The following is a 16,004-nucleotide window of genomic DNA, read 5'->3' as shown; positions in this document are numbered from 1 at the left end:
CTTGGGAACAGGTTTGCAAACCTAAGGGCAGGGGAGGTCTGGGTTTGGGGAATATTCGTCTGAGGAATAAGGCGCTTCTAGGGAAATGGTGGTGGAGATGCTCAGTGGAAAGGTATTCTTTGTGGAAAAAAGTTTTAGGGTTTAGGGTTTTGTCGTTCAAAGAGCGTTTTCCATATCTTTTTCTTATGTCCTCTAATATTAATAAACTGATCATCAATTTCTTCTCTGTCGTCCATATTCAGGTTAATTCAACCATTCAATGGGATATGCGTTTTAGAAGAGCGTTAAACGACGTCGAATTGGGTGAGTTCAGCATTCTTTTAGTGGTCTTAGATTCACTTAGGTTGTCTTTGGGCACGGAGGATTTTCGGGTTTGGTTGGGGGAGTCATCTGGTATTTTTTCTGTTAGTTCTCTTTACTCCTCTTTCTTTCCGGTTACAAACTTCCCTCTATTCAATTACTACTCTAACATCTGGAAAGTACATATCCCGCATAAGGTTCAAGTTTTCTCGTGGATCGTGGCTTTGGAGAAATTGCAGACTTGTGATGCTTTGCAAAAACATTGGCCCGGCTACGCCTTATGTCCACAATGGTGTAGTTTATGCAGGGAACAAGAGGAAAATCAAGACCATTTATTGTTGCATTGTTCCTTCACGAGAAGTATTTGGATCAGAGCTATGCAAAAGTTGGGTTTTGAATGGGCTTTTCCAAGCAGGTCACGAGACATGTTTCTTATGGAGCCAGGATTTCTTACCAGGGGAAGAATTTGGAGCTTTTGGTACTTCGTAGTTCATTGTATTTTTTGGTCAATTTGGTTGGAGAGCAACAATAGAATATTCACAGATATATCGGAGTCGATGGAAGACGTTTGGGAGAAGATTAAATTCAGAGTTGCGACTTGGACGACTAAGATGCCGCAGTTTAATCACCTGTTTATATCATATTTAGTTAGAGATTGGAAATTTATTTGCTAATAACGATAGTGTAGCGTCGAGTTCATTCCCTAACTTGTGAGGTGTTTTGTGGATTGCTCATCCGCTATCTTTATATAATTCTCTATTATTATAATAAAATCATAGTTTTCGATCAAAAAAATAATAATAATAACTGATCAAGAAAATGAATACAGTACAGAATTATACTTAAATAAACCCAGAGATAATATTTGTCCAAGTGGAACTCTCCCCTAGCCTAAGCAAGTATTTTTCCCTCACAACAAAATAACTGAATACCCAATCTATTATCTTCATTCACATTTTTATATCCACCTTCCACCCATTTCCAGATTTGTGGGCTTGATTACCCTATGCACAATATATTCGGGTTCACAACAATTCATAAGCTCAAAATCCTTTCTACAGTTGAGAAGACAATATTTTTCAGGGCATCCACAATAACCCAAAAGTTTCTCCTAAACATTCAAATATCTAACTCCTCAAATAACCCATATTTCACAATCAAATATCACGCCAACCCAACATTATAGGCCCCACTGTCACTTTATTAATATTCACTTATACTTTCATTTAAATAAAAACGATGTGTAATTTTTATTTTTATCTTAATTTAATTAATTTTAATTATAATTTTTTCATTATTATTTTTTATTTAATATAGAATAATGTATTTTTTTGACAATTATCTAGTACAAATAATTTAATATTAAAATTTTATTTAAAAAGAACTAGTACAAACCCGAAAGTACGTAACATAAAAACAGAAAATACAAACCCGAAAGTACATTATGAGCATATGGTGGTAGGTGTGGTACAGGTTGATAATTTGTTGGGGATGGTGGGATAAATGAAAATTGAGAATGTTGTGGATTAGGATTAGAACGAACTCGAGAATTTCCACCACTTGTATTTTCGACGGTATTCGGAGAATTCCTAAAACACTCACTGAAATTTTGAGCCATTTCGAAAAAAATTGGTGGAGTGTTTTTTGTTTTTTTTTTTTGTTTTGGTAGAAAGATTGGTGTAGAGGTTGAAATGAATGTTATTTAGGTTGTAGAAAAATTGTATATTTATAGGAATATTTTTTTAAAAAAAAAAGTCGTGCACACAAAAATTGAAGCAATCTGACAACGGTCATTTACTAAATTTATCAAATTTCATTCGGTCAAACAAATTTTAATTTTAAAAAAATTAATGTTTTTTAAAGAAAACAAAAGGCTGAAGCATACAGCATGGGTGGGCTGCAGCGTGCAGCTCACACTGCATCTTCCATTTAAAAAATAATAATAATATTTTTTAAAATGGAACGCCCGGACACATTTGTATTCGGACATTCCACGTGGGAGGACACAAGGGAGAACATTTCTTCCTTTCCCCAAATATCCTCCATTGTGTATGCCCTCATTCATCGAAAGAACACAACCAGAAAAATAATAAACTTACTATGCAATCGCGGCTCCAGCTGTCTGATAAATGCTGGAGAAACAGTTGATGAGATGATAACGGATGCTCCACATGGAAGAGCTACATACATTAAGAAGCAATTAGGTCAATTCATTGTAGGAATAATTTAAAAAATGAAGTCGGTCAAACTTTTAAAAAATGACCTCTGTCTACAAAAAAATTACATTGTCTGCCCGGTTGCATCATGTGTTTTTAGTCGATGAAGGTTGTAAATAAAAAAAAAGTTTGAGCAAGGTAATTTTTCAAATTAAAACTTTGTTGTATACACAAGAGGTACTAAAACTCATACCTGTCACAGCACCATGGTCCCCAAATAGAACACTTTCAGCTTGATATTCATTTGTAACCATTATAACCAGCACATCCACATCTGAGAAAATGACAGACCAGCAATGATCAAAGAAACTAAATTTTACCAATTCACAAACTTCAAACGCTGGGTGTCTTCACACCAAATGCGACTCTCGAATCCAAAGAAGAATATAATGAACTTTTTATTGTTTAAAGACAATGATGTTGGTTGAATCAACCGAACCCTGAGCAATTATGAATTTTTCTATGTCAAGCAGGAAATAAAAAATTCTTAGTGGACAAACTAAGCAGGTACTTCAGATTACACTCTCATCAGAACTGAGAATATAGAAGCTACACCTTCCTAGGTACGTACCACAAAATCTTGCTTATCACGCAGACTCAAATATGCAGAACCCCATATCATGCTGCACAGACAAAGTGACGACACATGTTGTTTCCTTTAAAATCAACACTTTCACTTACCTAGAGTTTCTACTCCTCAAGTTACAGAATTACCTTTTGATACTTCTGCAGGGCTGCTCCCTGCTATGCCACCTTCATTTGCAAATCGAGATAATGTAGGTTGATACACCTACTCAAGAGATTCTAATTGTCGTTAACTGTGAATATTTCCCTTCAGTTAACTAATAGTAAATATTAATGTGTATAACATGATGAAATTTTAAAAAAAAAATATCATTACGCCCTAAACTTATGGCTATATGCCTGAAATCATGGACAAAAGCTTGTTTACTTTGTAAGGACATATATTTGAGATGAAGACTTACATCGTATCCCACGACACAGAAATTGGATTCCAATAAATGCTTTGCCATGCCAAATCCCATAGCTCCTAGTCCTATAAATCCAATTCGCTTAACATGTTTTGATTTGGCAGATAATGTACCAGCCAGTTCCTCTGGGTTGTTGTATTTTGCCTTTACTGCATCTATTATGTTCACTCCAGTTACCTTTTCCCAGACCTGTTAAAACCCAGTTACAGTCAGATAAATGATTAAAACAGTTTCGGAGATAAGAACATAAAATAATATCTGCATGGTTTAATTCAATATTTACTTTGAGCAATGTGGCGTCTTCACCGATCTTTTCGCTATGCGAAAATCCTGTTATAGATTAGAGTGAAAATTTGCCTGACTATGAATCTAAAGTCTCCAGGCAAAAGTATAATATAACTTGCATGTTATACCTGCTAGCAATGGTTGATGGGCAGCAGTTAAAAGGGGAAGTGGGAATATTAGCGATTTTTCCATCTCCAACACCATTCCCTTGAGCACAAATACAAATTGATGAGAAAAATATAACTCTCGGGGTGGCAGCACAAAACATTAAGTGACAGGTTTGACAGTTCAGGTTTTAGATAGATTGTTTTGAAGTAAATAAACCCTTTATTTTCTTAAGAATTGGCCACAACATCCGGAATTGATTTTCCAGACCTTAAATCCATGTAGTCCCAGCTTAAAATGAATAAAAATAATCTAAACTTTTTCTTCAGATGTCCATCTGATATACTGTTCAGCAAACCCGAGTTAAGCCCTATAACTCTTCTTCTCCATCCTATTAAAACCCAAATCTTTAGTTCTTTACCCAGCTTCTATTTATGATCCATATTAAATTGTATTAATCTGAAGATTTTTCAGCCACAAAGATTTCCAAAAATAGATCCCAAGTTTCAGGCTTCGGTGCAGTGAAATGTCGATCACTAACTTCCAAAAAAGTGTTATTTTCCTGAGGGAAGGACGGTTATCCAACAGAAATTTTCCTCCCTTTCATGCATGTGTACATGAGTGGAATAAAAAGCATCACAACATAAATCACTTAACATTGAAAAAAAAACATTACTTCCGCTGGATAGGTTTCGAAGACATATCCAAACAGGAACTTTACATCTATTCATTGAATGTATTAAAAAACAAGAATTATCAATGTGGAACACGAGATGAATCACCAGTCACCACATCTACTGATATTCATTTTTTGTTATAGCCAACAATGTGGCATTGCGTTACAAAAGGCAAAATCCACTACCTTGAGTAAGTTGCAACATCTTACCAGGTTTTGAACAAAAGCGTTGAGCATATTATGCTTTGACCGGTTACCCTTTAACAAATGAGGGATGTAATTTTTGAAAACCCTACAAACATCAAACAAGGATAAAAGTTTAGATGACCAAAACAAATATGTGAGCATGTAATGAAGTAGAGACATGAATCTAAATCAAAAACTTGTCACATCAACATAAAGCACATTAGTTCTTGTAGCTTTGTACCCAATTTGTTAGCATAAACAAAATTACTTGCCCCAAATCCGACATCTAGCATATAAAATTTCATATTGTACCTGCAAGTCAGAATTCACGGAAATAGCTTCTACTTTTAGCGCCATGCCTACTGCAACAATTTGCAATAGTCTTGACTCTTCTTGATTTTAGCAGATACAAAAGTGTAAAGCAAATTGTATGAAGTTGTTTGTGTAAAATCTATGAATTTAGTGTTTGCTGGGGAAGAGAATCTTATTTAAATAGCAAACCCAAGTAAAAATCCCATTTAATATTTGCTTCACTCTTCAAGCATCTCTGCCTCGTTTAAAAGGCTGGGATGTATTTGATTGAATCAACATGCTACTTGAAGATAGCATTGTGTTTTCAAGATAAAACAGGTGAAATCCTAAGCACAGTCACTAAACAAAAGGATGCTATAAAATGGACTTGAACCCAGTTTTTTGTTACAGCATGAAATTGTAACCTTGAAAGTAAGAAAAAGCTTGCACAAAATTATGAGCTTATTTGCATTTCCATTGATCAGATTCTCTTCCAACAATTTATTGGGCACTACCTGCGGAAGCATTTCCCATAAGAGAACACAAAATTTACTCTAATTCACTCTACTTTGACTATTTATCTTTGGTTTCCTCACTCTGTAGTGCTCCATTATTAAGGATCAATCACCAGAAAATCATAGCCTACCGCTCAAGTTTAGTTGCAACCCTTTAATTCAAGTAAACACAAAACGAGAATTCTCTAAACCGGACTCCGTATTAAGACCAGATGAGCATGAAATTCTTTCTTAGCTTGTTCCCAACCCAGATGAATATAACATTATTTCTTAGTTTGTTCCAGAATAATTCCACTTAGTACAAACTGCCACAAAAAAATATTGCCTAAAAGTAAAATGCTGTTTTTGGTTCAGATGCAACTCAGAAAGGAACCACAAGTAATTATCAAAGAAACAGACGGAAGGTGCCAATGACAATTTTTGGCTTGATGTCCTATCTGGATAAAAGCAGACAGGCACGAAATTATGAATTTGCAAGTGTAAGTTGCTGAAAAAGACCTTTTTCAACTTCTAAGCAAAAGGAAAAAAAATAACTGCAAGTAAAATAAAATTAAAAAGTTATAACAATTAAGTCACCATGAATTTCCAGCAGCATTAGATATGATATCATATAATATCATTGGATGAATTCCAGCTTGAGTACCAAGAGACAAGGCCTCCAGTGATGCTACAAAGTGAATGCCTTCGAGAAGCTCGATTACCATTTTACTTTTGCTGCAATGAAAATATAAAGAATATATGAGAGAAAGTTGAGTATTATATACAGTATAATAAATAAACTGTTAACTTTTGATTGATATGCAAAATGATAATTAAACTTTTTGCCCTACAGCAATATTTAATGCATGCACTTTAATAGAGTAACTACTGCATTGCCTAACATGATGAGACACAATTTTTTGTTTTTAGAGGATACAAAGACCAAGAAGCCACGAAGAGAGCACACCTGCCAGCACCAACTTCACCTTCAAAAAAGAAAAGTTTTTCGCCCATGGCTGCACAAAAAATTATTATTATTATCAGTAATCTTTGCCGCAAATTGCTAAAAAAACAACCAAATAACAGCAAGGGGTGAATTGAACCAGAAAGAATGGGATGTGCCCTAGAGATGGAATCGGATCTTCCCGAGGATGTAATCTGTTGATTATTGATAAAAAAAAAAAAGAATTAAGCGCATCCAGCCAGAACTTGATTTTTCAAAACACCTTAAACAATAGCTAACAAATTTACCATGACTTTCCCATTCAAAACTTCAGACACGGCCCTTGAGACATACATATCAACAAATACCATTTGATAATCCTCTGAGACAAAATAAAAGTATTATGGAAAGGACAGAATATAATCAAATAGAAAATTAATTTCATGTCCATAGATCTAGGCATAAAGGTGATAGTACAACTGTACAACAATTGTAGCTCTCACAATTATGGGTTAGTGGCTTAACAAAGACTCAACAATCTTGTGTGTAATCTATCATTTCCAAAATGGGAACTGATAAAATAACTATTTTATCAACTTGAAATGAAATGTTGAAAGAAATTTAGTGTTAGAACTTTTGGAATATTAAAAGCTACGGAAAGGAGACTTGTTTTATCAGAAAATGTTGAAGATCTTAGATAAGAAAATTACGTTATTTGTTTTAAGTTTAAACTTTAAACTTAGAGTATATAAATTGGATTTTGTAGGAATATGCAGTTAGGCTTTTCTTTATACGTATTTAATATTATTTCATGTACGTTCAAGTTAATAATGAAGGAGAATTCTCTTCCTTCTACAGATTTGACACCAAACTACACAAAAAATTACAATCAAGTTAGTAAGACTTATGTTTTTACAAGTATAATTGTAGGCAAGAATATTGTAACAGTTTCACAAAGATAGGTGCTTTGGTGGTAAGCACAATTTGTTTCTCCAGTATATACACCCCTCACTGAAAAATGAAAATAATCAATTTTCTATCTAGATCATACCACACAGCATTTGCATGACGTCGGATGCTGCTCTATTAGCAACATAAAAAGGATATGTTCAATTTAAAGATAAATGGGACGGTTGACGCTTCGGGTTCAGAAACAATACATTATACATCTTATACTGATATACTCCATTTAGATTCATAGAGCATCATAATTGTGGTTTATTAGGCTGAATTTCTAAGAAACTTAGAAATTTGGTTGTAAGTAAATAAAATTATATTAAAAAAATAATGATTCGGGAAAAAGTTTTGAAATGGCAAAATAAACAAAAAGAGGAAACATTAGTACGCTGTATGCCAATCTACTGCAAGTTAATACCAGAACATAATTCTGGAAAATCATTTGTATGATGGAGGTATACAAGGCAAATTAATTTAAGTTAGATTTACAAAGAAGACAAAGAAAGTTGAATAAACATATACATTCAGTAGACTTAAATCTTCACCACTTTTTTTATCAGTACATCTTTATCTCTTTATGTAGCATAAAAGGTGATAAGCATACAAAATAAAAGCTACCTTTAACACTTTTCTCCAGCTTCTGGATATGTGCAGGGAGTATAACAGAATGGAGAATGATGATTACGTCTTTTTGCAATCCTGTAAAGTCAGAAAATAATGTTAGTGCATCTCATAGAAAAATAATAAAGAATCTTCATACAAATTTGAAAGGTACCTTTTAGAACACCTTCATCACTATAAAAGATATCATTTATTTGATCAACGTGAGATATAAGTATGACCAAAGCATGGACACCTGAGTGAAAAGAAAAAAATTGTAAGCTTGAATAAAGACCAGGATCATTTATAGAATATTTACCCATAGAATAGCACAACTAAAGTCAGTATAATTGACCATTTGGAATACTAGTGTCTTAATCTCTTAGTAATTTATTTTTCTTGTTGCGGCATTGTGACACTTATTGTGAGGCCCAGGGCCGAAGATGGCAGGGGTGATCGCCGGTACCATGAGGTTGCACGAACAAAGAGAGGCTCCTGACAGGCTTCTAGGCGAATGGAACATGAATGAACCGATCCACGCCGGAATGAGAGGGATTCCAAAAACTGTTCAGGTATGGGACTGTCCAGTTAAGGAAGGCTTAAAAGATTTGATATGTACTACTCATATCAAGAAGGTGCATCTTCTTTTCGGTAGCTCATCACATAAGAACTTCAAAGTTAAAGTTAAGCGTGCTTAACTTTGGGCAATTTTGGGATGGGTGACCCCCTGGGAAATTTCCTAGGGTACGTGTGAGTGAGGACATACGCACGCTGGAAAGACCCATCTTGATATAGTGAGGACAATCGTCGAATCTGGGGCATTACAGTGCCACCGCCAGCTTCTGCAGCTCAGTCTTCAAGCCTCAAGTCTGTAAGTTTTTATGTTTTAAATGTTTTAAGTAGTTTAGTGCTATCACCTGTATGATTGCATGATACATGTTTTATAGTTATTTACAATACATGTTTAGCTGTTTTCATGATTTAAGAATGGAAATGTTTTGAAAACTAAATTAAATTGCATGATGGGTTACGTTTAGAATTTGGACTATATTCAGATGTCATGCCTCCCAGGCACACCCCTAGCACAGACCGACAGGATGATACTCCAGGAGACGGTAGAGGCCTTCCACCTCCGCTACCATTGGATGCAGCTACTCGAGTTCTCGAGGGCATGGCTAGACTTCTGGAGCAGGCGCAGCAGGCTCCCAGACTCAGACAGACACATATGAGCAGTTTAGACGGCTCAACCCGAAGGAGTTCGCGGGCACCACCGATCCATTCTAGGCAGAGGGTTGGATTCGATCCTTTGAGTTACATTTTCAGTACCTGGATATGAGGGATGGCCACCGGGTCGGGTGCGCCACGTATATGCTGAGAGATGACGCATTCCTTTGGTGGGAGGGAGCTGCGCATGGGGTGGACTTGACTACCCTTACTTGGGATCGGTTCAAAGAGATTTTCTATAACAACTACTTTCCAGCAGATGTCAGGGGTCGCCTGACGAGGGAGTTCATAAGTCTCCGACAAGGGGAATCATCTGTAGCAGAGTTCATCCGAAAGTTTGACAGGGGCTGTCATTTTGTGCCCCTTATTGCTAGAGATGCCGCCCAAAAGTTGAGGCATTTTATAGATGCTCTAAGACCCACTTTGCGCCGGGATGTGATGCTTATGAGACCGGCGAGCTATGACTAGGCCACCAGTTGTGCCTTCCAGGCGGAGCAGGCCCTCCGAGAAATCTCAGGCCCAGCCTAGCTCACAGACACAGAAAAAGCGGTTTACAGGGCCGCCGAGGCAGCAGAAGCCCCAGGATCAGGTTAGCAGGCCCCAGCAGCAGAGACCACCGCAGGTGCCAGGGCGGCCTAAGCCAGAGGCAAGGCAGCCTTGCAAACAATACAACATGTTCCACTTCGGCAAGTGCATGTGGGGGACCTTCAAGTGTTTCATTTGCGAGCATGAGGGTCACAAGGCGGCAGACTGCCCTAGGAACAAGGGCCCCACTACTGGCAGAGCATATGTGATGCACGTCAAGGAGGCTGAGGCGGAGCCAGATTCTACGTTGGTCACCGGGAACCCTAATGTTTAAGATTTTAATTTATCGTTTTAGTACATGGGTTATAAGGTTGTTATGAGAACTAACTTATGAGATTGAGAACATAGAAGAAATTAGGATGCATGCTCTACCTACTTGGAATTAAGGATTGAATTGAGAATTCTAAGGACCTTAGCGTAATAACCTATAATATGAGGACCGAATTGCAAAACTCGAAATTTTACGGGACTATTATCAAATTTTCTGAATTGATGGGATTTAATACTTAGTTTTCGGGAATTTTACGATTTTATAGAGCTAAAAATTGAAATTTAATGGGGCCAAGTTGCAAATTTCGAAAATTGTAGGGCCAAAAGTGTAAGTTTCGAAACTTTAAGGACCAAATTGCAATTACCGAATTTTTGAGGATTAAATTTTAAACTTTTGAAGAATACTTGGGTTAAATTAGTAATTTTTCGAGGATTTTGGGATAATTGCTGGTAAAAAATTTTCTTAAGTTTCAACGCGATCAGATTTGATGGTATGTTTTGTTGCATGAAGGATATATATTTCAGGTGTAGCCACGTATGCATTGCTAGATTCCGGAGCTACACGTTCATTTATATCCGAATCTTTCGTCAAGCGACTAGGAATCATACCGGGGGCCATGGATTTGGGATTCAGAGTCGATTCCATCCAGGGATCATATGTTTACCTCCCAAATAGTGAAAAAATTGGTGCTTCGATTACAGAAAAATACGGTGCAAACAAACTTGATTGTGCTACCATTGCCGGAGTTTGATATTATTCTGGGTATGGACTGGCTTTCTTCTAACGGAACTGTCATAGATTTTCGACAGAGGTCGGTATCTGTCCGACCGCCCAGCGGTAAGACGTTTATATTTGAGGCAGCCAGACATCAGCAGATGCCGCACATCATTGCTTGCATCTATGCAAGGAAGCTCATGAGGAGAGCCTGCCAGGCATTTTTGGTCAGCATTGTGACAATGTCAGAGCTAGCCAGTCAGAGGCTAGAGGAGGTCGAAGTAGCCAGAGACTTTCCCAGTGTTTTCCCTGACGACATTTCAGGCATTCCACCGGACAGGGAAGTGGATTTTTCTATCGAGCTCATGCCAAGTACCGTACCTATATCTAAGGCACCGTATCGTCTAGCACCTGCAGAGATGAAAGAGCTGAAGGATCAAATTCAGGACTTGCTAGATAAGGGTTTCATTCGCCCTAGCTTTTCTCCATAGGGCGCACTGGTACTATTTGTTAAGAAGAAGGATGGCAGCCTGCGGCTTTGAATTGACTACACGGAGCTGAACCGTGTCACAGTCAAGAACAAGTATCCACTGCCCAGAATCGAGGATTTATTTGATCGGCTTCAGGGAGTTTCAGTATTCTCGAAGATAGATCTCCGATCCGTATACCATCAGCTGAAAGTAAGAGAGTCTGACGTGCAAAAAACAGCATTCAGGACGCGTTATGGGCATTACGAGTTCTTGGTGATACTCTTTGGTCTGACTAACGCGTCAGCGATCTTCATGGATCTCATGAATCGCGTGTTTCAGCCATATTTGGATCAGTTCGTCATAGTTTTCATCGACGACATCCTGATCTATTCGAAGAGCAGAGAGGAGCAGTCAACATCTGAGGACCGTACTGCAGACTTTATAGTACAGACGGCTGTATGCCAAGTTCAGTAAGTGCGAGTTCTGGCTAGACAGAGTGGCATTCTTGGGCCACATTATATCTCGGGATGGTATAGAGGTCGACCCCAGTAAAATTGAAGCAGTCAGAGATTGGTCAGTGCCTAAGAGTGTGACAGAAATCCGTAACTTCTTGGGATTGGCTGGATATTACATGAAATTTATTCAGGGCTTCTCTTCTATTGTGGTGCCTATGACCGCCTTGACGAAGAAGAATGCCAAGTTTATTTGGGGACCAGAGTGCCAGAAGAGTTTTGACAGGTTGAAGCAGACGCTGACCATGGCACCAGTTCTAGCTATGCCATCAGGGCAAGGAGAGTTTGTGGTATATACAGATGCTTCGAAGCTCGGTGTGGGTGCAGTGTTGATGCAGCATGACAGAGTCATAGCTTATGTGTCCCGACAGCTGAAGGTCCATGAGCAAAATTATCCGACTCACGACCTCGAGCTAGCGGCAGTGGTATTCGCCTTGAAGATATGGAGACATTATATGTATGGGGAGAAGCACAGGATTTTCACTAACCACAAGAGCCTGAAATACTTCTTCACACAGAAAGAGCTGAACATGAGACAGCGGAGGTGGCTAGAGCTAGTGAAGGATTATGACTGCGACATTAGCTACCATCCGGGTAAGGCTAATGTAGTTGCAGATGCCTTGAGCAGGAAGACTGCAATGATTACTCAGTTGTCGGTACAGAGACCGTTGCAGGCAGAGATCCAGCGGTTTGAGCTTGCATTTTATGCCAGGGGCAGTGCCCCTAGCCTTTCTACCCTGACAGTGCAGTCGACACTGAGAGACAGAATTCGGGCAGAACATACTTCCGACGAGCAGTTACAGAAGTGGAGAGGCTAAGGGCCGGAGGTTGTATACAGTCGTGGATGGCATAGTCAGTTATAGGGACCGAGTATGGGTTCCTAGCACTGATTCCCTAATAGTAGATATCTTGAGCGAGGCCCACAGCACCCCGTACTCCATCCATCCAGGGAGTACAAAGATGTATAAGGATCTTCAGTCTCTTTATTGGTGGCCGGGCATGAAGCGGGATATTCTGCGTTTCGTCTCCGAGTGTTTGACATGTCAGCAGGTTAAGGCCGAGCATCAGAGACCTGCAGGGTAGCTGAGACCAGTCCCTATTCCCGAGTGGAAATGGGAAAATATTACCATGGACTTTGTGACGGGTAATGCTGTCGCTGATGTCCCCGCCGCCGGGTATCGCGGTTATATTAGATGGATCCATCGAATAGAACTGACACGATAGAGCATATACGAAAGTCACAACTACTGAATTCAATTAAAAAGAAATGTATACATATATGATGATATGATGAGTCATGTTTAACACGTTACGCTACTATACGACATGTTTACGCTTATGTTTTTAAGTTCATGAAATGTATATTGCTTACAGTATTTTTCACTATTGCATGTTATGTATATGTATTCGATATAACGTTAAAAGTGTGTTGAGTCTTTAGACTCATTAGATGTGAATGATGCAGGTGAGCATGTTGATGAGGAGGCTGTAGGTGCCGAAGTCTGAGTCGGCAGGGCTGTATGTGCGCACATGAACCCGATGACCATATTTTTCCGCACATCATGTTTTTGAGTTAGGAGTAAACATGATCATTTTTATACGCTTTGTTTTGACATGTTGATGATTACCAGGATTTTTACTTGTTTTATTTTTTTCCTACATCTAGGATGAACGAGTTGGCGATAATTTTTAAACTGCAGTATTTTATCTGTTATATGATTCCGATTATTTTAAAAGGTGTATTTTCAGCAGTATTGCATGCATGCAAAATTTAAGGGTTTCGAAAATGAGCTTGTCAAAAAAATAGCATTTTTAAGTAGTAGATGTTTCACTTATTCATTCTAAACTAACATTAACAGCAATTTAGCAGTAGATCAAATCATCCTGGATCACTACAGAGACTTAGGCATCTAATATCAGAAAAATGCGTTCTGGAGTGGATATAGGGCAAAAAAAATTCGAAAATTACTAATTCAAAATATTTCAGTGTAACTACAACTACTGCTTATAGCTGTTTTACTCTAAAGGTGGGAAATAAGCCACATTGAAACCTGCAAAAGGCAGAACTATTTCATTTACCTTTCCCTGTATCCACCAGATTGGAACACTTTTTACCCCCTAGTTTTGAGAAGTCATCCATCAAAGAACTGGATATCTGAAATGTAAAATTTAAACAAGTATAGTAAATTAGAGGTAAGAAATATTAATCTGTACCAGATTATTGAATGTTTTTATCAGTAAAATCGACAAATGAAAATTGGTTGCGTCTTGACATTGGGTCTCATTTAACATTCCAAATCATTGTTAAAAAACACGATTTCTCATCAAATTTCTTTCGTAGAAGAGGAATGCTGAAAATGACAATCATATCTTAGAATAGTTTCCGGTCTGTAAGTTAAAGCACTTTCAAATGGTGAACATCAAGATCTAGCTTGCTGTATCTCACATGTTTACAATTGTGCTCTTTAGCTTTATGACTACAGTGAGTAATTATTTATTTATAAAATCATTCTGGGTTCATAAGATTACCGGATTTCGCCTTTCTCTAATCCTGGATATGGATATTTCAGGATTGAAACTGACGACCAATCGTAATACCAGTATACTCTAATATTCCTCACATGTACCAACATGTAAAGATTAATCTGGCATTGCACAACTAATCAAATGTATGTACACAAGATCAGCGATTTCCAAAGTCATGACCTCCAGTCCCATACCAAGTTAACGATGACCACAACAAAAGTTTTTGAGTTGATGGATCCTGGGCTTTAAATAGTATTCGCATTCAATTCTTTGAACAGCCAAATCAACCACATTTATCCCAAATGGTGGCAAATAGAACATGAAACCGAATCAATAACACCCAAAAAGAGCAAAAGAAACAAGATTATTACTGGACAGCCTTGTCAACATCATCATCTTGATCTGTTACCATACATGTCGATCATACGAAAACCAAACAGCCCAAAAAATAAAAAAATTACAATGAAAGGAAATTTGGGAAAAACCTCAAATGCCTGAACTTCATAGCCAGAATGCAGAAGAGAAGCAGCCAGTTCCAAGGAGATATCATCCAACCCAATGAAACCCACTACACTTCGACTCATTTCTAGCACAAATGAGGACTAAAAAAGACAAAAATTTGCGAGTATATGCGATCAGAATTTTTATCCCACGCCTCCGATCGGCAGCAAATTTAGTCAAAGCCCAAAGCAAAGATGCAAATATGACTGGAGATGTAGGAATATATAATTTGGGGAGGTGGGCCAACCTAATTACGTGCCAAATCTATCTAAAATGTTCCGTATAAGCAGATATTAAATAAATTAAAATTTTAAATAAATGTTTTATAAATAATTGGAATAAATGAAAAAAAATTCCAATTGACATAAAAATTTAGTTTAAACTCATAAATTTTGATGAAGTGATAAAAATATCTTTGATTCTATATGTTATTTAATACGAGGTAAAATTATTTCAAACATACAATTTTATTAATATTGTGTAATAAAATGTTTGAAGATGAGATTTTTCTCAAAAATTATAGATCTGAGTATTTGTTCGAGATTAATTATTTACGTGACTTATTCTAATAATTTTAAATATTACATGAAGATCTGACCAATGTTAGACATCAAGAGCAAATAGGAAAATACCAGAATTATAAGGTAAACTTATAATTCAGATTAATAGATTACCAGAAACAGTCCATGATTCTTCTAAAGTCTCCGAGAATCTTAAAGAGATCCAAAAGACGATACAAAACTATATCAATCAGTTATAATATGTACTACGTAAAATTGAGAAAATACTCGAGAAACAAAAAAAACTCTTAAATGATATTCAAACAAGAATTCAAACTCTAGAACAACAATCAAGTTCTAGTAAAAGGATCTCGGAAGGAATATATCACCATCATTTGGTATTGAATCCTTACTACACCAAAATAGGTGCGGCCAAGGTAATGCTAAAACCTTTAACCGGAGAAGACAAAATTATCAATCTTAATTAAAAACGTCACAAAAAAGAAATTAAGTTGATGACAATGTTTGGAGAATTTCGAGGTCGTGGAACTGAAGATGAACATAACAGATGATGAACATCCCTCGAGTACTTGGTCATATTCCCATAAACCACCAAGGAAAATTGTGAGATCTTATAATACGAATATGAAAGGACC

The 16,004-nt window shown here is 37.2% G+C and overlaps 1 protein-coding gene across 1 annotated transcript in view; it reads right to left on the bottom strand.

Annotated features, from left to right (window-relative positions):
- LOC142549368 (uncharacterized) overlaps positions 1–15,051 on the bottom strand; it is a 41,789-nt gene extending 26,738 nt beyond the window's left edge. Inside the window, exons 1-15 of the mRNA XM_075658286.1 lie at positions 14,833–15,051; positions 13,901–13,976; positions 8,221–8,301; positions 8,064–8,144; positions 6,797–6,870; positions 6,649–6,703; positions 6,513–6,561; positions 6,143–6,280; positions 4,785–4,866; positions 3,922–4,000; positions 3,792–3,838; positions 3,503–3,697; positions 3,231–3,306; positions 2,710–2,790; positions 2,400–2,480 (exon numbers count right to left, since the gene is read on the bottom strand). Coding sequence (XP_075514401.1) covers positions 2,400–2,480; positions 2,710–2,790; positions 3,231–3,306; positions 3,503–3,697; positions 3,792–3,838; positions 3,922–4,000; positions 4,785–4,866; positions 6,143–6,280; positions 6,513–6,561; positions 6,649–6,703; positions 6,797–6,870; positions 8,064–8,144; positions 8,221–8,301; positions 13,901–13,976; positions 14,833–14,931 — 1,294 coding nt within the window. The 5' untranslated portion in view covers positions 14,932–15,051. The remainder of the gene's footprint in view (positions 1–2,399; positions 2,481–2,709; positions 2,791–3,230; positions 3,307–3,502; positions 3,698–3,791; positions 3,839–3,921; positions 4,001–4,784; positions 4,867–6,142; positions 6,281–6,512; positions 6,562–6,648; positions 6,704–6,796; positions 6,871–8,063; positions 8,145–8,220; positions 8,302–13,900; positions 13,977–14,832) is intronic.
- Between the last annotated feature and the right edge of the window lie 953 nt (positions 15,052–16,004).

The sequence above is a fragment of the Primulina tabacum genome, chromosome 6, assembly GCF_025594145.1.
Source record: "Primulina tabacum isolate GXHZ01 chromosome 6, ASM2559414v2, whole genome shotgun sequence".
In the NCBI taxonomy this organism is placed as follows: Eukaryota; Viridiplantae; Streptophyta; class Magnoliopsida; order Lamiales; family Gesneriaceae; genus Primulina; species Primulina tabacum.
Note: the sequence above shows the minus strand (reverse complement) of the source record. Positions and strands in the feature narration are given on the sequence as shown.